The sequence below is a fragment of the Rousettus aegyptiacus genome, unplaced genomic scaffold (assembly GCF_014176215.1).
Source record: "Rousettus aegyptiacus isolate mRouAeg1 unplaced genomic scaffold, mRouAeg1.p scaffold_m13_p_3, whole genome shotgun sequence".
NCBI classification, from domain to species: domain Eukaryota; kingdom Metazoa; phylum Chordata; class Mammalia; order Chiroptera; family Pteropodidae; genus Rousettus; species Rousettus aegyptiacus.
This window is the reverse complement of record NW_023416306.1, coordinates 30,998,694-31,025,067: the sequence shown is the minus strand read 5'-3', so window position 1 is coordinate 31,025,067 and position 26,374 is coordinate 30,998,694. Positions and strand designations below refer to the sequence as shown.

The 26,374-nt window shown below is 43.0% G+C and overlaps 2 protein-coding genes and 1 pseudogene across 8 annotated transcripts in view; 2 read left to right on the top strand and 1 right to left on the bottom strand.

Moving 5' to 3' along the window:
* Window positions 1-16,542, bottom strand: part of FAM219A (family with sequence similarity 219 member A) — a 45,724-nt gene extending 29,182 nt beyond the window's left edge. For 2 of the 7 annotated variants that reach the window (XM_016130361.2, XM_016130366.2), the window contains exon 1: window positions 16,156-16,541. In XM_016130361.2, coding sequence (XP_015985847.1) covers window positions 16,156-16,215 — 60 coding nt within the window. In that variant the 5' untranslated portion in view covers window positions 16,216-16,541. Of the gene's footprint in view, window positions 1-16,155 lie in introns of all 7 variants that reach the window. The other 5 variants (XM_016130364.2, XM_016130360.2, XM_016130362.2 and 2 more) reach the window with 5 other exon arrangements.
* On the top strand, window positions 13,942-14,060 carry LOC118600776 (annotated as a pseudogene).
* A 235-nt stretch (window positions 16,543-16,777) lies between the features above and the next one.
* DNAI1 (dynein axonemal intermediate chain 1) overlaps window positions 16,778-26,374 on the top strand; it is a 59,049-nt gene continuing 49,452 nt past the window's right edge. Inside the window, exon 1 of the mRNA XM_036239021.1 lies at window positions 16,778-17,015. Within this exon, the coding sequence (XP_036094914.1) occupies window positions 16,986-17,015 (30 nt within the window). The 5' untranslated portion in view covers window positions 16,778-16,985. The remainder of the gene's footprint in view (window positions 17,016-26,374) is intronic.

Sequence of the window (26,374 nt, the reverse complement as noted above, 5' to 3'; positions counted from 1 at the left end):
CCACTTGGGGCCCTTTCCAGTTGGCTCCTGTCTCCTTTTCTGAACTGCCTAGAGGGTCATTTTGACCCACCTCTTCTCCTTTATCCCCTTGGGAAACTAATCATGATCTATTTTTATTAACTTATTTAATTTCTGACAATCGTAAGAGAGAAACAGCATCTAGTTTTTCATTAAGACTTTTTAAAAAAGAGCAGTTCTAGGTTCACAGCAAAATTGAGGGAAAGGTACTGAGATTTCCCATAATACTTCCTGCATCCATCTATGCATAGCCAGCTTCACCCATTATCAACATCTCCCACCATTGTGGTATATTCGCTACAACTGATGACCTAGTAACAAATCATAATTACCCAAAGTCCATAGTTTACATTACGGTTCATTCTTGGTGTTGTGCATTCTAAGGGTATCATACAGAGTATTTTCACTGTCCTAAAAATCCAGCATCCATTATTTATCCCAATTTTACAGAGAAAAGAAGCTGGCACTCTGTAAAGCTGAACAGCTCCCCTGAAGTCACCTAGCCAGGGCTTAGTCCCAAGTTTCCTGACTCTTTTCCTACTTCACCACATAAAAAAGCCACACCAAAAACCACAATACAGTGAGCAGCAACACTCATGGGAGGGAGGCCAGAAGCCAAAAAGAACCACTCAGAATGCTGAAACATCAGTGACCGTGGGGAATATGAGAATAATTTTGTCCCTTTGCTTCTCTTTTATGGTGAAGGTGAGACTGCAAGAGATCTCTAAACAGGAAATAAAAGACAGGAATGTATCCGATCAGACAGAAATGTCCTGTCTCCCAAAAGCTACAGGATTCTACAGAACTTGAGAAGGAAGTGTATAGAATTGAGTCAAATGCAGCCAGTCAAAGCTGGTGGTGCCCGGTAGGAATGAGATTGGCCAGACAAGTGGCATAAAGGTATCTGACAGCATTTATAGCCAATTCATCTCACTATCATCTCCTGATTGAAAAATATGGGAATTATGAGGTAAACCTGTGTCTCCTGAATAGGTATGATACAGTAGAAAGAGTACAGTTTTTGATAATTTGTTTCCTAAAATGAAAAAATGTATAATTAGAGGAAAAGTAATATTGGTTTGTCATAACAAATTCAAACACACAGAGGTGAATAAATTCAAATACATAAAAGGTCATGAAAGTTCTCCTGTCAGAATAATTACTAGTTTATTATATATTCTCAAACTATTAAAATGTATAATTGTATATATAAATTGAAATATACTGAATCAGATCATACATATTCCAAATATATGTGAAAATGGCAACTTATATGTTACATGCATTTTACTACAATGAAGATATATCCTGAACATCTTTTCATGTCAATCCATATTAGATCTCACTTCCTTTTAAAAAGCTTTCTACATATGTTGTGGGATGGACGTACCATGGTTTATTTAATTGGTCCCCATTGATGGAGATTTATGTTGTTTGCTTTTTTCCTATCCATTGTTATAATGTTGCAGGGCAGCTATTAAAGCTATTATAATGTTATATTGTATTTATTTACAACTATTATAATATCTTGCAAAAAAAATTCTGTATACATTTGTCTATTTCTTTAGTTTAATAAATTCCTAGAAGTGGAATTGCTGAGGGGATCAATGGGCATGCACACATTATGTTGCCAGTTTTCTTTCCAGAGAGACTGTGACAATGTATATTCTCACCAATGGAATGTGGTGGGTACTTGAGTTTTGAAGTCACGAAGACCTGGCCAGCTGGTTCTTTGACCTTGGGCAAGTTACTTTTCTTAATGTCCCTTGCCTTACATGGGTGTAACATTAACTGCTTTGCAGGGCCAATGTTAGAATTAAATAAAATAATGTGTGCAAAATGCTTTGCAGCACGCCTGACACATACGCAAATGGTATCTGTTTTTTGTTTTATGTTGCTCTCGCCTCATTTACTTTGTTTCCATCTAGTCTAAAATATTCATCAATCCCAATTTCTCTGGCCCCCAAAAGGAGCCTGGGATACTAACTTGAGCTTTTCTAATCAACAGCAAGAGATATTGCCTTCTTACTGAATCTGAGTTTCCCAGGAAAGCCTCGAAGCCAATTTCCAGAGTCCTATCTTTAGTGACTAAATCACAAAGAGACAAACTCTCCTCCTCTCAGTAATCTTTCCTAGTATCTGAATCAGGCCATTTCAACAGCTGGTCCTTCTGGTCTTTAAAACAGCACATTTTATTAAGCCCTGAAGGCTACAAAGGTTCATGAAAAACAGATGGAAGACAGACTATGAGACACATGTACCCTGGGACAATGGGGAGTTCAGGTTGAATTCCCTTCCCTGTGTCCTTCCACAGGCCCGCCCCAACGCAGGAGGGCTGGAACTGGATCATGGCTTCTTGATTTAAGTTCCAAAAAAGAACTCATTTATGGTTGAAATTAACCAGGACTCCGTGACAGAAGGCTCTCAGGGACAACTCACCAAACTGCCAAAAGGGGGCAGTGTAGTGTTATGATTAAGAGCATGGGCTTTGACTCCACACCTGGGCTTGAAACTGGGCTTTGCCACTTATTATTTGCTGTGTGACCTTGGATCTCACCTGCTTTCTCTGTAGATTAAGGGTATAGCTTCTTCATATGTGTATCTGGTGGCAGACACACAGTAAGTACTCATAAACAGGACACACATCTGCAGGGTGTATAGTTGAATATGATAACTATGACCTGGGGTTACCAAGTAAAGGAGATAAAAAGACTGAATTTATTCATTTCATTCATTCATTTATTCAACAGTTATCTAGTGAATATTTACTATGTTCAAGGTACCTTACCAGGCACTGGAGACATAATGGGAAATAAAAATAAATATGGTCTCTGACTTCATGAAATTTGGCTTTCAGAAGAACCCATGTGAATACAATAATCATAAAAACATATATAGAATTAAAAATGTAAAAAGTGCAATAAGAAGGCCACCGACCAAGTCTAGAGTTTAAGGAAAGACCTCTGGGATGAAGTTATAGCTAAATTAAGATATGAAGGATGAGTAAGAATCAACTGTAGAAAGACAGAAGGTGCAGAGAAAGCATTTCAGGCAGAAGGAACACACGCAAAGCCCCTAAAGCAGAAGGGAGTCTGGAACATCAGAGAAATGGAGGAAAAGTCAGTAGGTTGGATGCAGTGATGGGGGTTAATGTGGTATAAGATGAGCAGGAGAGGAAGGCAGGAGCCGGACCACATAAAGCCTTGCAGGCCATGTTAAGGATTTGAGTCTTTATAGTAAGAGCAAGGGGGAATCTGTTGAAAGATAAGGGATTATACTGGGCATTCCTGCTACCTGGTAATACTTTTCTGTGATATCTCCTTTCCTGGGAATGAAGAGAGAGGGCTTTACACAATTCCTGCTGTGGTCATCCAGGAGAAGGGAGCAAAGAAGTAACCTATACCAGGTCTCTTCCCAAAACAGATTGAGTCCCTCTGGACACTCATTGCCCAGGGAAGAACTAGAAACAAGGAGGAATGTGAGCGGGATATCCAGGGCTGTGAGACTCTGATTAGAAACCCTGTACAGGGTGATTGGCTGTCCTTATAAAACTCTTAAAATATTTTTTTGGCTGCTGCATCAGTCCCAAGTCAGCCTCTACCTCTCAGACTTCCTGCTCCATCAGATGCTCCATTAAATTGGACATAATGACTAAGGGACTAACAGCTATTAGGCTGGGGTGGTAGAGGTGCAGCACTCTTGTGGGCAGGGGCAGAGCCCAGGGGTGGGTTCAAGTTTGCAGGAAGCAGCTCTCAATTTCTGTGTACCTTCCTGGCTAACTGGCTCACAGTGCCCACAATGCATGCACTGTGTTTGCTTGGAGCATACACACACAGTAATTCATAGTCTCTATGGTCTCTCTGCTGTGAAGAGAGAAACTAGGAGTGGAGATCCTGGGCAGCAGAGGAATGCTAAAGTACTAGAAAGTGGTAGCTGTGTCCTAGCTCTCATAGGTTTTTGAGCTTGGCTGCAAAGAGGAAAGGCCTAAGAGTGCTAGAGCTGCCCATCCCATTCCTCCTCCAACCTCTTCCAGCCCACAGCCCAGCTAAACAGCAAACCAGGCTTGGCTAACTGCCAGGGTCCAGGCTGGGGTATGAAGCTCAGGTAACAAATGAGAAAGACCCCCTCCAGCATAGAAGGATGTTGCTCATAAATCCCTGGGAAGGTAAAATAAACCCAGCTTCTGCTGCATTCTCTCCCACAGGAGGAAAAGACTAGAGCTTCCCCAGAAAAGGTCAAGTGTGGCCCTAGCAAGACTCACAGCGAGCAGACCAAGGAGCTTCATGAGGGGAGAGAGTGCTGTCTCATTGAGAACAAGCTGCAAGTAAGGATCCTCCTCTCAGAAACACAGGTCTGTAGTGAAGCAGGGTTGGTATGTGTGGTCTGAAGACTTCCTAGGGCCAAAGTGGTTGATAAGAAAGGAAATGATGGTATAGGATAAGGGCAGTAGTAGAAAAAGTAGATCTAAAGGAGATAGGGCTAGAGATATCTATGATACCTGTAGAGAATGAGGCAGAGAATTCACAGGAGTTCTTTGTTGTCCAAATGTGAAGGAAACTCCTGATGAAATAATGAACTAATGAGGCAATTACCATTAATGGCTGCTAAAAATATTAGGTGAAAGGCTGAAGGGGAAACTTTGTGATGGAGAGATCAAGCTAACTACACCACTAATCAATCTAAACATCACAAAAAATAGGACAACCATATGTCCTGTGCTTCCTGATGTGATGCAATAGGGAATACACGGCAGAAATATTCTTCACAAAAAAAGTTGAATATGAATCTGATCAAACCATGAGATCTTATCACCAATTTGCAGAAATACAGGAGACAGATGACTACAGATGAAATAATTATTCAGAGTAATCCAGTGAATAGGGTTTAGGCAAAACAAGATTTGTCCTAGGTTATAATTGTTTCAGTGATGAGTACTAAGGGATTCATTTCACTTTTTTTCTACTTTGTATATGTTTGAAATTTTCCATGACAAAATGTTTTAAAAATCTGAAGAAGGTCTGCAGACTGGAAACTGCCTCCTTCTTTAGTCTATTTTTCTGTGGGAAGAGTAGTAGAAATAGTAGCAACTTTTTCAAATGTTTTTTGAGCCCTAAGAGCTGGCCCTTTGGGAGCTGAAACAGCAGGACACCTCCCACTAACATCAGTAGTGAGGTGCTCCAGGAAGGCTCCATTCTACCAACAGGGATCTGCAACAGCTAAGGCAGGGAAGAGCAGAGACAGGGCCTCCTCTCATCCAGGCTCACTGAATAGAACCCCCTCTGGGAATCAATGGGAGCACAGAGCACTTCCATCTCTAGCCTAGCCTCATCATGGTCTTGTCAAGTAGCTCAAGGACTCTTCTCATTTGGTGATGAGAAGAATAAACCATTTTCTCACTATCTCCTTATAAAAACTCCCGTGGGAAGTACTGACTAAAACTGGAAACTACCAACCCCTTAATCACCATCAATGCCTAGATCAGAAATGATACAGTAATTTGTAGTTCATTTTCACATACATGATCTTATTTATTTTATAAATAGTCTGAAAGAAGTTAGGAGCCTGACCAAAGGTCATAACAAAGTGGTAGAGCTGGAATGTACTCAGCTAACTTTCTACCACCACTGTACATAGCTCCTGCCCTGAGGCCTATGTCCCTCACTAGTTCACCCTAATCTCCACACCCTCTCAAAGATATTCAAACCAAGGCCTCTCATGTGAGTTCCTAGAAACCGACTCACTGCTGTAGTACAGCACCTGGCAAATAAAGGATCTGAAACATGAGGTTCCATCAGGAAGTTGATAGGGAGACTGATAGATGGCCAAACCTTGGTTCCCCGTGATGCCAATGTTTGCTACCTTGAATACTGCCCCCTTCCCAACTTGGTTTCTCTCCGTGACTCCATGTAATTTCCCCCCTCTTCCCCAACCACTAGCTGCCACCAGTTCCCCACCTCATTATCCCCACTTTGGGAAGGGAAGGCTTCCTGGAGAAGAGTAGTTTATATGCACGCCCAAAGAGTGAGTAGAAGTGGAATAGGCAGAGAAGGAGAGGGGAAAGAATTCTTAAGAAGAAAGGAGGCCTCAAGATGCCAATAGATGAGAGAAGGTGAAGGGCCTGGCTGGATCTACTAGAAAGTAAGCTGACATTAATAGTAGAAAGTATGGCCTGTCTTCAGGACAAAAGCATAGTGTAGATGCCTCAAAAGCCAGTAGAGAAGTTTAAGTTGATGCAGAACTTAATTAGGTCCCAAATTGAAGAAAATATCATAGGCCTGGGAGGCAGGATACTTGGGTTCTAGTCTAAGCCACACTAACCTCCAGGTAAGTAATGGCAAGCCTATTTACCTTTCTGGGATTCTGTTTGCATATCTATAAAATGGGCAAAAATGATTTTCCTAATATCCTTCACAGTGTGGTTCAGGTGCTTTGGAAACATCTTTTCATCTACCTTAAAAAGGAATTTAAGGTAAGTATAAGACAATTGCATCAATAAACTTTGCATAAAGATAATGTATTAGGGCCATAGGACAGGTAGAATGGAGGGTTCACACTTTATTGAAAGAAAGAAAAGTATGGATGAAGAAGCTGGCATTTTTGTGAGAGGTCTTGAAAGATAGAGAAGATTAGCAAACATATTAACAAAAAACTAGAAAAGTGCTGCTTATACTAAGTTTCACAGAGAATTTTTGGGGCATGTTTATATTGCATACATATAAGCCATGTTTACTGCTAGAATGTTGTTACTAGCTCTCACTTTAGAAAGAATGTGGCATTTTGCAAAGAGCAACATGTCTGCCAGGTGCTCTGGCCTCTGGCTCAGTTTAAGAACTACCCCAGGGAACTAGAGGCAATGAAGTCAGAGGTGAAAGCATGTTCACGCTCCCACTCAATGGCTCTGGTTCTTCCCAGTGAAACCATAGGTCATACGAAGTCTAACCATTTTTCTTTTGTTAACTCCAGTCCTTCAGGCACTTGAAAACCTTAAAATGCCTTCCCCGAGACTGTTTTATGGTAAGCTGAACAGCCTCAGTTTTTCCAACTGTTCTCACATGATATGGTTTTGATTTCTTTTATCATTCCAGTCACTTCTTCTCTTGAATGATGGCATCAGCATAGCATGCAGAGCTTCAGATAGCACTGACCAGTACATAGGACTATCACGTCCTAGGACCTAAACTTTATGCTTCTATTAATGCAGCCCAATAGCACATTAGCTTTTTTGGTGGCTATGTCATATAGTAGGCTTACATTAAGTTTGCTGTCCATATAAATGATAGTTCTCTTTGAAGATTCACCCTTGTCTACCCAATCGCATAGCCTCATCTAGATTCTTATTTAAATTCCACATTGCTGAATTTACCCAGCTACCTCTCTGAGAACAAGAGTCACATTACACACACGTGGTATCGTTTCTAATAAGTATAAGATCGCCACTTCATTAGCACCAGTGGACCCTTACTTTATTAGCAGCCAGCCTAGCCCAAAATGTGCTTCCAGGCTCTTGCCTTGATTTTACTCTGCTAGGGCTACCCTATTTCAGATGTGTCCTGAATTCAATATAACAATAGGTATAGCTATTACATATGATCGTGAAACCTCAACTGACAATAATAGAAGTACAATATCAATATCGGGGAGAGTGGCAGCCTCACAGTAATCTGTGCTGGTCAGATCACATACAGTAGTCTGTGTTTAGTTCCAGGGATGAGAAACTCAAAAGTATCCACTACAACAGACAGGATGACTGGGGATTTAGAAACCAGTCTCCAGGAAAACGATAGAAGAAAAACAGGACCTGTTTAGCCTGCGGAAAAAAAGAGTGCTAAGGCCGTTTAGCCCATGGTGGGGCCTTTCCTCTCAGAAACGGCTTAAGGGTCTCCTCTCGTAGCCTACTCCTTCTTCTGGATCCTTTGGTCAGGGCTATAGTTTCATCTTAAGTTTGGCCAACCACTTATGTGATATTTATGAGATCTCTTCCTGAATCTTTCTATTTTCCCCTCGTATCTGCTCAGCAGAGTCAATGTCACTCTCTCACTTGGTTTATCTATTTCCAAAGGACTATTAACTTTATATCAAGTCAATACTTTAAAAACCCATGCTGAAGATCAGGGTATAAAATAATAGTTTTCTCCATTCATTTCTTAAAGAGCCATTATCACAGGACTCCAGCCCCTCAGTGAAGCAGATTGCTGAGCTAGCTAACATCTCCAAGAGTCTTCCTTTCCTGGGTTCTTTGCATAGTATAACTATAATGATTCAGGGCTGCCAGGATGTCAAGCAGAGTACTAGAACTGATATTTCCCCTGCTGAAGACCATGGCAGACATGGAAAACTAACCATGTCACTCTTTCTCACTGAACTAGGAAGTAGGACACTGAACCATGTCACTCTCACTGAACCAGGACCTTAACCTATGCTCTAGGCAGCCATTACTGATCAATAGGCATACGGATGAAATCTGCTTATCATCCATACATTATGTAGCCCATGGAGTAGGCTAAATTACATATATGTAAAATGATTGTACAGAACTGCCTCTCGAGCTGCCGTGACCAGTGGGGTCATTTAATGGTACCACCAAGGAAATATTGAGACACTCTAATTAAGGAATCAGTTTTTCAGCTTAAATCTCAATTGAGATGGGATTGTTCATGATGAGAGATTTTGATCATAATCTTTATATTCTTTCCTACTTAGCAGAATACAAAAGGGCGGAACACAACCCACAGGTAAAAAGAAGAAACAACTGAGGCATAAAGCAGCCACACTAAGATTAAAAGTAAAGTACCAAATGGGTAAAGTATATAGTATATGAATAAGAGCTCAATAAAGCTGTCTAAAAAAGTTAACAGTAAAAATGCTGGTTTCACTAAATCATCATTTAGTAGAGGGACTTGAAGAGAAAGAAACCCCTCTTAGCAGTATCTTGAGAAAAACTAGGCACTTAGTATTTGCTTCTGTACCTGACCAAAGTTCACTGAGAACTTTCTACTGATGGTAATAAATTCAAACCCTGACACAAAGCAGCAACATCCCGTTAGCGACTAGCATGGGGCAAAATGGTGTGGGTTATAAAAGAGACTCAAAATAACCGGGAAGGATATAAATCTAGACTGGATCAGAAGAGACACTAATTTCTGAGCCAGAGTTTCCCAATGAGTATTTCATGAAACACATTTGTTCTGTAAGGTGTTAATAGATGTATCATGAACAAAGTTTCCATAGTTACGTAATCTTGGGGAACATTGGGTTAAACGAAGCTGGAAAGGTTTCTTTACTGCAGAACTTCTCAGAGCTTTTAAAATGCTAGTAAACATTGTGATGGGATAGTGTGTAGTGTTTCCCAAAGAAATTTGTCTATAGATCCTTCTTTTCCTTCATAAAGTATCTCAAAGGACCAATATTCCTAAAAATATACTATAGGAAATGCTAGTCTAAGCCATGCTTGGCTGAGGATTTTACCAATTCCTTTACAAGGATAAAATTGGAAATCAATACGGGAACTATAAATCATTTATAGCTTATACATAATTATGTTTAAGTTAACTACATAGTAAAATATATATGGTTCCCACTCCACAGTTAGGGTGCAGTAAATTCAATAAATCTTAGTTAAAGTACCCCTTCAGGTATTATTGTAAATAGATAGAGCAGGTGGGTTCTGATTATGACAACAAAGAGTCTGGTGATGAAAATGGGCAAAACCAGGCCAGGAACCACAGTAGCTGGACTCACTTCTGCCTGGGTGTGGCTTCTTCTCATACTTACACTTCTCAAGGCTAGAATGGTAATTCGGAAAATACTCCTTATGGCCATTATTCCCTCTCTTACTTGTGTACACACTCTCATACATCATTATCATCATCATCATAAAAACTTAAAATTGACCCTCAGGAAGCACAACCATCTCATCCTCAGTTTGACATCTCTAAATAACTACAACAAATGCAAGTACATATTTGCTTGAACTGGTTCCTAAGAACATAAAGTCTAGGGAGAATTCCTACAGGCTCCCATCTATCCTAGCCCTAGACCAAACCCTCCGGGCCTCCTCCCCAGATGACTTCCCCACACCAGAGCCCCTCCCTAAAGCCCAGGAATTCACTAGGCTGCCCCACAGTGAGGCCTTTGAGTCAGGAGCCAACTTCTGAACTCCAGAGCAGAGCCAGATCCAGAGCTGGTTCCAGCTCCACCTGCTTCCTTCCTTCCTTCCTCTCACCCAGATGGCCAGATTCCCATCAGAGTCTCCTTAGGAAACAATGACTTGACAGCCTGCTGAGCCAGCCTCTTGCTTCCTTCAACCAACACCTCTGGGTGTCTGCCCTTAGCCTCATTCTCCCTTTCCCACCCCTAGTGGGGCTCCCTGCAACAGTTTTCTCAGGGTCTGCTGGAAGCCATGAAGCAGCTAAGCCCAAGAAGCTGTCTCCCCTATCCCCTTTCCAGACACAAGGCTTTCAAGGAGGGGCACGGGTCCCTGAAGATAATCAGGTTCCAGTAAAGAAGGTTCTGATTTCCATTTCTGTTTACTCTGGGCTATAGCTAATCAAGGGCAGCAGGCAGCTGCGGGCTGGAAATGACTCCGCCTGACCCCCAGCTACCATGGAAGCACCTGCCTACAGAGGCTACACTTGAGGCTTTTAGTAAGCCAAGTTACCTCTGAGCAATCTCACCCCAGAATCCTGCTCCCTTGGCATACCTTGCCTGGAAGATAGCAGCCTGGGTGCTGCTTCTACCCCAAGTGCAGTTTTCCAGGCTGGTCTCAGAGAAAGGAGGTATGTGTCCTTTTCCATTCTGACTCTTGCAGGCGAAGAAGCACTAACTTACACAACCATTCTAGAAGAAATCAGTGAAAGGGCCCAGCTCAGCCCATCAGTCAGAAAACCATAAGTTTGACCAGAATGATGCTTAAAGGCCAGGCCAGAAACTGCAACATAATACATTCTCTCAGCCAACAATTTTATTTTTCTTCATCAAAGTGCTGCCAGAAAAACAAAACAAAACAAAACAAACTGAAAAACACAGTGGTTCCTTACTGCCACCAATTTGCTTGGATTCATCAAAGCAGGTTGCAGGGAGAAAGTATTCATTGACAGGCATTTCTCAGTATCCTTTTTGAGGCTTGAGCCTGTGGGGACAGTGTCATCCTACTCTTTTGTTTTCTAGGACTCCGAGTCCTCCATAACCCCAAGAATGCAGCTTCAGCAGCAGAGCAAAGGAAAACAGCAGCTTTCTCCCATATAAGCAGTCCCTGAAGCCAAGAGATACACAGGATCCTGAATATTCTGGGGTGGTGATGGTGCCTCTTGCCAGAAATCTTGCGGTCATCCTTGACTCCCTATTTCTCCACTCCACCTCCAAACAGGTACCACATCCTGCCTATTCCACTTTATTAGTATCTGTATATATGTCCCCTCCTCTCTTTTAGCTTTAATGTAGGCCTTCATTATCTTGTCTGAATTATTATTGCACTTATCTCCACTTTAGTTTTCCAATTTTCAATCTTACCTTCTTTAATCTCTCATCCGCTACTGGAGTGATAGTCCTAAACTCTAATTTGATAATATTATTTCCTTAATTAAAATGCTTTGTTCATTCAGATGCATCCTTTTGTTTCTTCTTCTATGCACTTTGCCTTTAACTCTTGCCCTTGCTCGTCTTATTGGTCTGCCAAGCTTCCAGCTCTCTTCTAAGAGCCAGTTCAGGAATGACTTCTCTGTGAAGGCTTCCCTAACCACTTGATGAGAACCCTTCATGTTTTCCTTTGGCACTGCTGGACTTGGTTCTTCCTTTTTGCAGTGCTCATTACCCTGCAGCACTTCAATCCATCTTGACTGTACATACCCCTGGCCCAAGATTCTGTGTTATAGAGCCCAGTACAATATCTAGCAGAAAGTAGGTTCTTAACGTTTGTTGATTGAGGAGATGAGTAGTAAGGGAGGAGCTAGGGCCTTTCCAATATAGGAAAAGAGAGAAGCCTCTTCTCACAACCTGAGAAATACTTCTAGGTCATAAGCCACATGGACTCACTAAGAATCCACCCTTAAATTGAAAAGTTATCTGACTACAAGAGGGCAACTTAAGGCTCCCAGACTACAGAATGCATGGAGGTCAATTTTCCATGGTGGCTTCTTGCTATCTTCACAGTATTTTCTCTGCCACTTTCAGCAGCTGCTGTGGCCCACTCACTGAATTAATGCCCTGAGTGTCAGGACACAGGAGGAATCTGACACTCCTTTTCAAGCTCACATGGTCAAAAGGTCAGAACCTCAACATTTCTCATCCTCTCCCAAGGGAAGCATTACCCTTTCTCAGGTGCGCTCTCCATTGATCTCCACTCTTTCCTGACATGTATCTATCTACAACCTTCCTGTAGCCTTTGAGCCCACCCATCTCCTGGCCACTCACTGGAGAGATCTCACTTGTCTCTGTCAGTACCTGGAACTGACCATATGCTCATGATCTAAACAAATGAGTTAACAGATTATCTGGGTTTCAGAGAGGCCAAACTAGCATTTCTCTCACATGTACAGAGACCCTGTTTGGTGTCATATGCCATTTTTTGGTCTCTTTGGTCTCCAAAGGCATAGGAGGCAGAGTTTTGCCTGACACAATTAAGTGCTTAAAAGCTCCATTTGTTTGTTTATTTGTTTGTTTTGCAACAAATCTTTTTCTCTTCAGTTGCAGCCAAAGAGAAGATATAGACTGTGAGGCTGCACCACCCAGCCCAGCAGACAATAGGGCCAGAGAGCCTACCCCTGCTGCTCACATAAACGATACCCAAAATTCAACCCAGTTATTCAACAGAGAGCCTTGGACATCTAGGTGTTTCCCTAGATTATAGTGAGGTATGTGGCTTGGACACAGAACTGACACATAAGGTGTGCCCATCCCTGGCAGTTTCTTCAGAAAATCTATGCTCAGAAACACTAGAATTATCTAGGAGAGTTATCTAGACACAGCAGGAGTGGACCCCAGAGATAGGTCTCCAAGAGGAGCTCTCATTCCTTTCATAAAGAGACAGAAAAAGACCCTGGGGAGCTCTCAGGGAGAGGCCCAGGTCTGGTTCAGCTGCTGAGATGCAACAAGGCCAATTAAATAATTGGTGTGATGGGGAAAGAGGGAGGCCACACCCTCCAGCCAACTCCCACCCTAGACAGAAGGCTCCATGCAGCTGCAACAACAGCAGCAGCAACAACAGGGCAGGGATTTCTTCCTCTTCCTCCCACTAAGCTGAGAACTAATGCTTAAATTAGCATGTTAGAAACACACAGATCTGCTGGCTGTGCCTTCTCTTCTAGCTTCTGCCACTTCTCTAGGCCTCTTTTTTAAGCTTGAGTTTTTCTCTTAAGTAAGTAATAAAAAAATAAAGATGCTTTCCCTCTAGAGCTCATCTTTCCAAACGAGGCATGACCTGTGGATTTTTCCCACCACTATAAGTAGGGGAGAGTTATTTAATGATGGAGCCCATGTGACAGACATGTGTGAGTACAGCTTAGTCCAAAAAGAGGGAATGATGTTTACACTAGCATTGCCTTGTTTCTCTTAGGGTTTAAGGAGACAGCCCCCACTCTGCACTCAAAGGGGCTCACACTGGGGGAGTGAGCAAGAACAATACACTTCTGTTGAACTATGAGTTTCAGGAAGGCAGGGCCATATCTTTGACTATGTTGCTAACAACTGTACCCCCAACACCTAGTGTAGTATCTGGAAGAGTATATATTCAATACATATTTGGTGAATGAATTTGCTGAATCAGTGATATCAGATCCCTATGATATTCTTTGGAAGAGAGAGTGAAGAGCTATTGTTTAAACTTTAAAGAGATAATTTGTCTTCATTTCATAAATGGGAAAAACAAGTCCAGAGAAGAGGAGGGACTTCCTAGAGGTCTCAATAAATAATGGCAAGAAATGGAATAGAGTCTACGGCCATGCCACCCTGAACAAGCCCAATCCTGTCTGATATTGGAAGCTAAGCAGGGTCAGATCTGGTTAGTACTCGGATGGGAGACCACCTTGGAAGATTAGGTACTGTAGCCATAAAAAATGAAAAATAAGGGATTGTAAGCTGACAAGGTTCTTGCAATCTGTGAGGTCAACCAAGGGTTGACTCGCCTAAAAAATAAAAAGGAAGGAAGAAAAGAAAAGAAAGAAATGGAATAGGTCACAGCTGAGTCCAAGCCTAGGATCCTATTTTTGAAGGTCTACCCAAAATATCCTTAGACAATTTGCCTTTCTCTTCAGTATACCATCTTGATTCAAACCATCATTGATAACTTCAGGCAATGACTGAGGCACAAAGGACAACCGAGAGAGCCTGGTGACTCCATTCCTTTTCCTCTTTCCCTGGATAGCTATTAACCCCTTTTTTAGGAACCCCAAATGGGAAACAAGAGCTAACTCATTGCTTTCTTCTCCTGACTCACTTGGACCTCCTCCTCCTCCTCATTCATCCTCCTATTTGATTCTTGATTAGATGCTTAGACCAACGATCTAATTTGACAGGCCAGGTTGGCTGGAAAGATAATCTAGAAAGGAAAATCCTCTTAACCCAGCCCAAAGCTCTTCTTCGAGTTTATGGGACAGACTTCTCACCAAGATTTTCTGGTTCCCCAAATAATCCAGTGATGGCATCAGGCAAGCATCTCTCTCCCCAGTTTAATATTGTACACTTCTGTAAAGCTTCTCTGTTTTTCTTTCTAGAACTAAGCAGTCACAAAAGGGGGGGAAAACCCCCTTTTCTCTCCTGCTAAATGGCCTCTAATGATTCTCTCAACCATCCCCCAAAAGGTGTGGCTTTGAGTTGGTCATGCATCCTGTCAAGGTCTGTCTTGGCTGCTGTAATGGGCAGGTTACTTGCTCAGGAGGCCACGAAGCACATCTGTCAGCTAGGGACCTGGGGGCCCAAGTGTAGAACCTGTTCCTCACCTCCACGCCTAACACAGAGGGTGGAGGCTTAGAGAGCCCGAGATCTTTAAGACTTGAAGAGCTCTGCTCGGCTCCAGCAGAGCTCTGAGAATAGGACATCCACACCTTTAGGTTCCTGGACGACCCTGCCTCCTTCCAGCTCCCCCTAGGGCTCCAGTGGGGAAAGGAAATGAAAAGCAAGCGAATAGAGCCGAAGCGCTCCCTCCCTCCTCCCTCTCCCTATACCCGCTAGCTAGGCCTCGGCGTCTTTAGTCCCGCAGCCTTGCGCACAAGCCAGTCAGGTAGTCCCCTGCCCCCGCCCCGAGCGGTTTGGAACGCGGAGCGACTATGGTCTGCCCTAGGCCTGGCCTCCTTGGCCCCGCATCGCCCTCCCCCTTCCATCCCCTCCGCTCCGGCAGCGATGACATCATTCTTCCCTGACTACGGGACCGCGGACAGGCGGTAGTATCGGCGCCCAGCAAGGACTCTAAACACGTAGGCCTAGGATTCTGGGGGCTCTTCCAAAAGGTGGGCACAAGCGGCTCCAGCGCGGCCCCGCCCCCTCTCCCGTCGGTTCCGTAGCTCTCTCATCAGCGTCGCTGATTCTCTATCTCACTGCAGCGCTCTCTCCTCCCCGGCTCCGTACCGCCAGCTTGGACTACCTGCGTTCCCCTCAGGAGAACGGAATTCCCGGGTCCTGCACCCAGCCCCTACCCCTACCAGTCCCTGCCCCATCCCTATCCAGAAAACTGGCGGGCAGGCCCCTCCTCCTCCACAAGCCTATTCCCAGTCCCTCATAGCCCTACTGCTCTCCAGCCCCCTCCCCCGCCTTGAGCATCACAGGCCTCCAGGGCTAAAAGCCTCCGCACCTCTCACGCAAGCCCACTGGGCCTGCCGCCCGCGGTGTCCTATGGCAGTTCCCTTCCTTTCCCAGCTACGGGCCTCCGTTAGTGGTGTGCACCATTGTGCACCGTTCGGTTCCATCCGACGGCGCTCCCCGTAGCTCCCCTGGCCTGCCTCCTCAAACGGTGGCTTCTTCCATCCTTACAGGCCCCTTTGCTGTCACCCCGCGTATACCCCCATGGTTTTCTTGTCCTGCAGCTTCCCCCTCCCCGGCGATGCGTTTTCGAGGTTTTCTTGGCTCCATCCAAAGGTGTACCCTCCTTACAGCCCCCAAGACCTAATTCCCTCTCCCCTGCCCCGGCCTGTCCGCCGCCCGCCCCCTCACCAGCGGCTGCATCTCCGAGTGCGCGGTGGGCACCTGGAACCGGTCGATCTCCTCCATCATGGTGCCGGCGAGCGAGCGGGCCCGGGGCCGGGCGCGGCTATGGACGCCGACGGGACCTCGCGGGGCGGTGGCCCCAGGAGCCGGGTGGGTGGTGCAGACTAGGCCGCCCTAGACAAGTCGGGCGGGCAGGCGGCCGAGCAGATCGACGGGTGAGCGCGGGGCGGGAGGTTCGCTGGTGGGCTGAGGCCGGCGTGGCTCCGTGGGCTTGCCTAGCACTCCCGTGGCTGTGGCGGGGCAGAGCCGCAGGTCTGGCCTCGCCTCCTCCTCCGCCGCCGCCTCCTGTCAGCAGCTCAGCCACTGCGGTGACTCGGCAACTCCACTTCCGGGTCCGGGACACCGCCTGAATCTACATTATTCATGAGGAGGCGGTGCTTGGACGCCCCAGCCCCTCCCACATGCAGGAGTTCCAAACGCGCGGGGCTGCGGGTGGCACTATTCCTAGGGGGGCGGGGCTTAGTGGAGCCCGAGGTTTCTCGCACGCCCAGACCCGCCTCCACCTCGAGTCGGGCGGGGGTGTCAGAGACGCCTGCGCCTTGGCTGCCAGTTGGTTGCTGGGTAACCGCGTCAAGGAGGAGCCGAGTCCATCCTGAAAAGGCGCGGGGACCCACAACGACTGGTGTCCCCAAAAACCCCCAGCGATTGGGAATTGAAGTGAAAGGGATTCCGGATTTTCTGTACGTGATCGAGGGTACGGACAAGCTTCTTGTCTTCAGGCGAGGGAGCGCTTTGTAGACGCTCCAAGTGTTGAGGTGTTTCCTGCTGCTTTGAAGATGTCCCCGAAACAGCAGCCTCGTAGACAGGTAATACAGGCAACAACTTGCCCTCTCTCGATGAACTCTGACCTTCACCACCAATGACCACTAATCATACCTCTCCAACTGATCCTTCATCTTCCTTTTCCTGTTAACCTCTAACCTTCTCTCTCCTTGTGACCCCTGGCCTTTGTTCCCACCGACCTCTGACTCTATCCTGCTCTCTCCCACTAATCCTAGCCTTCTCCACATACTGCCCTGACTCACTGTTTCCTACTTCTTTTTCACTTATCCCCTCACCATGCCATTCCCTCACTCCACAGACACTTGCTGACCAGCCCATTCTCCTGAGCCGCCTACTCCCACTCCTACCAACAGGTTCCTCATTGCCCTCACATTCTTGTCCAAAAGAAATTAATTTTCCAGTCCTTTGCTCTGTGTCCAATGCTGGGCTAGGTGGAGACACAGCAGGAGTACAGGAGACAGGACAGATTATGTGCTAGTTTGGTTTAGATTTTCTGTGCTGAGAAACTTGTGAGGAGAAAGAGGTCATGTAAAGAGGAAGAGGAGAGAGACCCCTTTCCCATCCCTGGCCTCATTTTAACACACTGCACACCCCAAACACTGCCCCCAAACTTTTTTTTCTAGCCTCATATATCTTACTTCCTTATGAGTCCCTAGTCCACTCCTGTGACCCATCCAGCCATGTAAACATTGTGTCCTTGTTGCCAACTGGCCAGATGTCATCCCTTCTCACAGGAACCCCAAGAGTCAGTCCCCCTTACCCATCCAGCACAGAGGACTGCTTTCCTCTCCAGTATCACCCTGAAAGGTGAAGTAAGACCCAGATTCTTAAGATGCTCTCTGGTGAGTTCTTCAAGAATCACTTTTCCCCAAAGCTTTTATGAATTATCACCCTGAGACTAATATGCAGTTTCTGGTTCTGTGAGGCAGGACTTCTATTTATCTATTCTAACTATTCCTCTCTTAGGTCTAGCTATTCTGAGGTTTGGAGAGCAATTCTGTGTCCATGCTGGTTATGATTTTACATATTTTGGTGGCCTCCTCCATATTAGCCTTTGTTCCTTTGCTTCTTTCACCTGGCCTTCCATAGCAGGTGGACCCATCTTTCTTAGATCTCTGCAACCATGGAGAGAATGTTTTTCCCTTATGGCCATGCCCTAGTTTTATGTCTGGGTCGAGCTGCATTTTGAGGCTCATGTACTGTGTGCTTGAGCCTACTGACTCTTAATTTATATGCAGTTTGTTTTAAATTCAGCATTACTGAGGTATGGTTTCCATACAATGAAATGGACCATTTTAGTTGTACATGTTGACAAGTTTCAACAAATTTATACATTTGAGAACCACCACAACAATCAAGATATAAGACACTTCTACACTGAAAAGGTCCTCTGTGCTTCATCCCAGTCAGTTTTCCTGAACACCCCAGCCCCAGGTAACTACTGACCTGCTTTCTTGTCACTATAGATTAGATTCATCTTTTCTAGCACTTGCAGTTTCAACAAGCTTAGGGATCAGTTTTTCCAGCCCATTAGAGGAGATGTTAGAGGTTAATTACACTGAGAGCAGAGAGAGGTAGTAGCGGACAGGAAGCAGAGAAACTTGGGCTAGCTTGCTGTCCCCCTCCCAGGGAAGGGTAGTACAAAATAAATATTAGTGTGTGGAGTATGAGAAAAGGCTGGGTTGTGTTAGGTTCTATTTATCACCTTCTTGTCTCAGTGAATCCCAGTCTGGGTCAGTGATGAGCTGAGTGTGGGACAACCTAGAGAGGTTTGAGAAGTTGTCTCCGGGAGTTCAGTCCAATGAGGGGAGACAGAACTGAGGCATACAAAGGTAAGGGAGGATGGAATCCCTGGAGCTGAGAGAGAGACATGTGACTTGGAGCAACAGAAAAGCTTCAGGGAGGAGGACGCTACAAGCGGAATGTCTGCAGTGGAGAGGGAAGGTCAGGGTTGGGTTTCTTAGTGGACAGAGAAGAGTCTAAATTCCATTGCTCATGTCACTTCACTCATCAGACCTTTCTGTGACTCCCTTTTGCTCTTAGGATAAAGTCTCAAAAGTCCAACTTGCTTTGCATGGCCTGCAGGGCCTTGCAAGATCTAGCCTTTGCTACCCATCCTATTTTAGATCTCACCATTTCTCTGTGAAAAGTCCACAGCCTCAGTACACTGAACTGTCCTCACTTCCTGGAAAGTGATATCCACACTCACTTTTCTCTCTAAGTCTTTGCAACTGATGTTTCCTCTGCTTGCCTGGTACAGTCTTTTCTGTCTGTTACCACCTGCTCCATGCCACTCTACCCCAAATCTCTCCTTCATTTCCTGCTTACACATCAGATCTCAGCTTGGCTGCCATATTCTCCTACAAGGGATTAAGTACCCTTTCAGGAGGCAGGATCAGCTGATGTTCCTGCTAGATCGGGGATTCCCAACCCCCAGGCTGCAGACCGGTACCAGTCCGTGGCCTGTTAGGAACCAGGCTGCACAGCAGGATGTGAGAGGTGGCCAGTGAGCAAAGCTTCATCTGTATTTGCAGCCATTCCCCAGCTCTAGCAACACTACCTTAGCTCCACTTCAGATCATCAGGCATTAGATTCTCATGGGAGCACTGGTCCCTGGTGCCAAAAAGGTTGGGGACCACTGCACTAGACTATCAACTCTGTGATGGCAAGGATCATGTTTGTATTGTTCATTGCTGATTCCCCTGAACCTGACACAATGCCCAGAATATATTAAGTTCTGTAAATGAGTTGAATATGAATTCTGAATGCCTTAAGCTGTTTTTTGGAAATTTTGCTCTGAGTGTGTAGGATAGGAAGGGGTGAGCCTGGAATGGGGAGGAATGTAGGGAGGGGGGATAACAAGGAAATGTCACAATAGAAGCATGTTTTTCCAGGTTCACCTTAATATCTGCTTTAGCAGTAGGGCTATGAATGATCCACATTTGAACCACATATACCCATGCCTTAAAAGCTGGATGCTGGAGATTAAGAGGTCAAAAGTTCTGATGATAAAGAGCCATTCTCATTTAACAGTTAGTTACTGAGTACCTACTGTGTGCCAGTACTGTTCTAGGTATTAGTGATAGAGCAACAAACAAAAGAAACAAAAACCCCTGCTCTCATGGAACTTAACTTTTAGTTAGAGGTCAATTGTCAATAAACAAAATATATAGTTTATCAAATGGTGTGGTAGGTGTCAAGAGGAAAAATAAAGCAGGGAAAGATGGACTAGGAAGTTCAGGGAATCAGATTATTTAAATATAGTGGTCAGGGAAGGCCTCGCAGAGGTGACATTTGAGAAAGACCTCAAGGAAATGAAAGAGTTAGCTATGTGGTATCTTGGGAGAAAGCATTCCAGACAGAGGACACTGCATGTGTAAAGTACCTGAGATGGGAGCTAGCTACACATGTTCTGGATCAGCAAAGAAGGGGCCGGAAGGAAGTGGCAGGAAATAAGGTCAAAGAGGTGCATCCCTCCACCCCAAAGGGTTAATCAGATAACCCATGGCATATTAAATTGATCATGATGGAGCTCAATGATTCATAATTTGTCATTAAAATGCATGAATGTTAGGCACCATAAACCACGATCAGCTCAAAACATCAGTGGTAATGCCCCAATAACAAAGTGTCCTTCCTGAAAATTGCGAGAATTCTAACTGGCTGCATGTGTATATGTGCAGTAGGAGCTTTGCAACATTGCCAGATATTGCCTGGCAGCCAGACTTCTTAGTAGAGAACTGAATTAGAGTCTTCTGTGAACTCCAGTTAAAAGCTAATTTTAGTTTATGACTAACAAATTTTAGTACTCCTTTATAACTCAGTTGGTTACCATAAAAAAAAAAAAGTCTGGAACTTTTGCATCACTTGCCTGTAAGAGCCAAGGAAAAGACTTGCATTTTGGATCATTTTGTGGTCTCTCCAGAGGCCCCTCTGAGACAATACTTATAGAAATATTGATTCTGATGAGGGGTGACTAGGATAGGAGCAAGTAGGCAAGATTAAGTGCAAGGCCAAAAGAAAGTCTCAGATAATACAGCGATTTTGAGTCTTGTATCTGGGCCTGAGATCCATAGAAGAAAAGACAGGAGAGGGTGAACAGAATCTAAGAGAAGTTCATGTGTTTCTTATGCCCAAAGTAAGATATCCTCACTCTTGTGACCCTTCTTAGTGTCACCTTTATATCTCCTATGTACCTCAAGCCCTAAATATAATCCTTTGACCCTATATATCTCTTGACTCAAACCACTTTTCTTATATTTGCTGCCATCTCCCTAGCCCAACCCACAATCATCTCTTACCCAAAGTGCTGTAAAAAATCCTTATAACTGGTATTTTCCTCACTCACTCATGCCCCTTACAGTCCTTTCTCTACATTACACCAAGTTATCTGTTCAAACTCGATCTGATTATGTGATCCTCTACTCAGAACCCTTCAGTATCTTCCCATTGCTCTTAGGGTATGTACCAAATTTTTAGATAACTGTTCGAATGCCTGTATGGGCTAAGGTTTGCTTGGGTCTCTAAGCCTTAACTTGTACCACTCTCCCTCTTTTTTGCTGTACTTCAGTTCTATGTGCTGTCCCCTCTTTCTGGACACTCTTCACATGTCCCCTTACACATGTAGTCACTCCTAAGATTTAAGCCCAAGCATCAATTCCCACAACCTGCCCCAAGGCCCCCTGTTAATGAAGATAGAGTTAAGCTTCCTCTATCACATAACCTTATTGCTTTTTTTTCTTTCTTCCATAGCATGTATCATGGTGTGTTATTATGCACTTGTTTGTGTAATTATTTGATTATTGGGTATCTCTCCTATTAGACTGTGAGCTCCTTGAGAGCAGGGCCTATGGATGTTTTTGCTCACACCTGTATTCTCAGTTCCTAATACAGTGGCCATCATGTTAGAAACTCTTAATGAATGATTATTGAATTAATGATGGAATGTGGTTGGAACTAACATAGGGTGCTGTGGAAACATGTTTTAGAAGATCCTAACACTGATTCTGAGGAATCGGGGAACACTTCTGCTGGGATTTACACCATGAAAGTTTAGACAGAGGAATAAGAGTCTAAAATGTAAGATAAGGAGTGAGCAGAGAAGTTAGAAGACAAGGAAGAATAATGACCCAGAGCCTAAGGAAGAGTGTGTTTATAGTGAGTTTATAGTGTTTATAGAGTGGTTAACTATGTCGCGTGCTCCTAAGGGGTCAACGAAGATAAGAACTAGACATAAAATAATTAGGAAGTCATTGTGGACCTTGGAAAGAACAATTTCAGAGGTAAAAGCTAAACTGAACTGAGCTAAGAAGGCAGGAAAGACCATGTAGACAAGATTTTTTTGGGGGGGGAGGTGAGTATGTTAAATGCCAAGGAGAGGGACCCTGGCATAGATAGAAAGAAGTTGAAGCTGAAGGCAAAGATAAAATAATGAGTAGAGTCAAGTCTCTGAGGAGGTGGGAATGGATGAGTTATGAAAAGGAGGTGGAACACTGTAACAGGAGAGGAGAGAGGAGGAAGGGTTGGATGCAGATGATAATAATTTAGAGGTTTAATGACAGGAAGTCGAGAGAGTTTTTTTCTTCTCTTCCCCTAGTGTTATGGAATTCCTTCTGGAAGTGATAACTAGAAAACAAATTTTGCCAATGGCTGTTCCATTTTGTTATGATTACAGTCATGCTATTTCAGAGTTATGGTCTGAGGTTTGTCATGCACAATTATCAGATTACAAAACAGCTGTGAGCATTTGAGGCCAGAACTTGGTCTCCTCCCCTTTACTGTGGAGCCTAGCACATTGTTAGTACTCATTACATGCCAGGTACTCAAATAATAAAAGGAGAGGGCTCTTGTGCTTATCCCTGGGCTTTGCAGCCTGCAAGCTGATGCTGAAGAGTAATTTTGATTCTCTGGCTCCAGCTGTGAGCAAGCCACATGAAATTGTTTTCTGCCAGTTAGGAATGTGTAGGGAGTATTCATGCTTCCCAATTGCTGAGACAGAGTTATATGTAAGAAGCAAGCAAAAGACAGTTGTTGATCAGTCTTTGGTTTTACTGCTTTGTGTCTCACAACACTTTGTCCTAGTCATGGAATCACTGGATTCTGGTTTTTATGGTAGATTTATGTGCTCCATTTGTCTCATCTCCTAGATTTGAGAATCTTTAGACTGGTACCAACTCAACCTTTATTCTTCTTTAGCTATTATCCTAGGATCTGGCATCTAGTAAATGCTTAATAAATATTAGATGAATGAATAATGACTGAATGAATTAGTTGATGAGTAAATGAATGATGAAAAGGTACATACTGCAGTATTCTGAATACTAACTTTTCTTTCTGGCCTGCAGAAGTAGTTCAGGCATCCTTCATCCAAGTCAAAGAAACCTAATTCTGTTAATTATGTAGGGACCATACTCCTGATGCTAAGCTTATTTTCCTGACTCTTATTTTTGCCTTACATCCATTTTCTCATTTACTTATTTTCCATGTGTCACATATTCAGCCTCAAATCTTGCTTTGAGACAAATGGGAATATAAATGGATAAAAAACATCTGCTGATCTTTGGACAGACTTGTTCCAAACCTTTGTCTTTGTTAATTATTTTTTCCCCCTCTGCCTAGAATTCTCAGTGTTTTCCTACTTCTCCCGACCTTTTTGGGCAGGGGAAACTCTAAGGCACATATATTTGAGTTAAACTCTTTAAGTTACAAAGAACATAGGCTCACAAGTTACCTCAAGTAAAAGCAGTAGGTGGGTAAAGGGGGAAGGTATATATGTAGCTGTTTGTGGGCAGGTATTGTAAATACACAGATAGCCTAGAATTGGAAGAGGAAAACTCTTGGTTCTGAAACAGATGTAGGTACTAATTACTTTCTCTACGTCTCTCATGGCCACTTAACAATTATGTTTCCTTCTCTATTTTCGTTTCCTAACCAACCAACTTTTTTATGATTTCTGCTCCCTCATAACTTTGGTGTATTTCTAGCTCATCATGGCCACTTTGGCCACTCTCAACTTCATAAGCATTAGCATCAATATCTTCATTGAACCACCAGTTCTCTCTGTAGTCCCAGTTCACACTCTTGGAGAAGGAATCTGATTGTTCTTAGCCCAACTGTTTATGCTAGGCTACATCAGGGTGGAACAAAATCTTATGGCTCTCTAAGCAGCCAAAGCTGTGAGCAGGGCAATTTCCCTTAGAAGCAGGTAGGGTCTTTCCTTGGCTCCTCCAGTGCAAGATATAATCTGCTTTACTCCAAAGTAACTTCTACATTGTTTCTGATAAATCTCTTTCGTGTACATTGTGCAGGAAGGGCCTTAGATTTCTTCCTGCTAAATGTCTTCATTCAGAGCCAATATTTACATTACAAAAAAAGTTCTATCCTTTACCCCAGCTCTGAGGTTATTTTTAAAAAGCACTTTTTTTTGCAACAAATTTTAAAATGCAGCAACTTTTATATGTAAAATTTAAAGACCTTGGTATATGGTCTGGCCATGATGGAACAATTCATAATGAACCTGCCCTCCACTGTACACAACTCTAATCCTGTACACAATATGTGAAGCAACTATTTTAGGCATTCCTTCCCAACAGTAATTCCCGAGGAAAGGAAAATACCCAACATGTTAACATGTTTATCCTCATTTTTTGCATGGAGACAATATCTTTTTTTACTATTTATTTATTTTTTTTAATTTTTAAATGTATTTAAATTAGTTTCAAGTATACAGTACATTGGTTAGACATCTATATAGTTCATAAAATGATCCCCTCAATTGCTCCCTTCCTCCTCTGGCTCTCCACCTAGCCATCATATTAATGCTAACTGCATTCTCACTGCCGTGCTCCCCATCCTGTGACCAACTATCAACTACTAATTTGTACTTCTTTAATCCTTCGCCCCATTCTCCCAGCCTCTCAACCCCCTCCCCTCTCTGTCTGTTACCAAATTGTTGGGGACAATTTTTTGATCATGGTTCAGGGAGATAGATCCAAAGAATACAATGATACCAGTGAGGTAACCTAGGTGCTGGAATTAGCAGACAGTGACTTTAAAAATACTGTTATAAATTTATTTATAGACTTAAAAATATATTGAGTTAATGAATGGGGAATCTAAGCAGAAAAATGGAAACGATGGAAATATATATATATCAAAAATGAAAACATGTATTGGATAGGCCTAACAGCTAATGTGAAGATGGATCCATTGAAATTATTCAATCCAAAGAACAGGGAAAGACAAGATTAAAAAATAAAGAGTCTTAGTGACCTGTGGGAATATGTTACATATGTATTCGGAGAATGTATGCAGTTAGAATCTCAGAAAAAAAGAGAGGAGGAGGAAAATATTTCAAGAAATAATTATAAAAGTTTCTTAAATTTGATGGAAAACATATAGTATTATCTGAAGCTCAGTGAGCCCCAGGAAAGATAAATACAAGGAAACCACATCTAGGTCTCTTATAGTAAAAATACTGAAAACCAAAGATAAAAATAAAATCTTGAAAGTAGCCAGAGAAAAATGACACATTGCACACAGGGGAATAATGATATGATTATGACTGACTTCTCATGCTACAATGGAAGTCAGAAGATGATAAAGTGACATATTTAAAGCATTGAAAGAAAATTACTATCAATCCAGAATTTTATATCCAGCAAAAGTGAGAGAATTTGTCATCAGCAGACCTTCACTATAAGAAATACTAAAGGAAGTTCTTTAGGCTGAAGGAAAATAATACCTTTAGGAAGTTCTATCTAAAGGAAGGACCAAAAAGTACTGGAAATGGTAAATATGTGGCTAAAGATAAAAGACTAGCTTTTTTTCTCCTATTTTCTTAAAAGATATATGACTGACTAAAGCAAAAATAATATCATTGTAAAGTGAAGCTTATCATATATATAGAAATATATGACAATGATAGGGCAAAGGATAAGGTGGTGGTAAATGGAATTAAGATGTTGTAAGATCATTACATTATGAAATATGAAGTGGTATGATATTTATTCTTAGTAGAATATGGTAAGTTTAGTATGCATATTATAAACCTTATAGCAACCACAAAAAGTAATACAAAAGGCACAGCCAAAAAGCCAATAGAGAAAACAAAATGACATATTTTTAAAAACTCAGTTAACACAAAAGAAGGAAGAAAATAAACAGAAGGAAAAAAGCAGATGGTAAAAAACAGAAAAACATGGGGATATGAAGTACAGCAGAGGGAATATAGTCAATAATATTGTAATAACTATGTATAGTGCCAGGTGGGTACAATATTAATTGGGTGGATCACTTTGTAAATTATATAAATGTCTAACCACTATGCTGTATACTTGAAACTAATATAAACTAATATTTAATGTCAACTTTAATTGAAAAA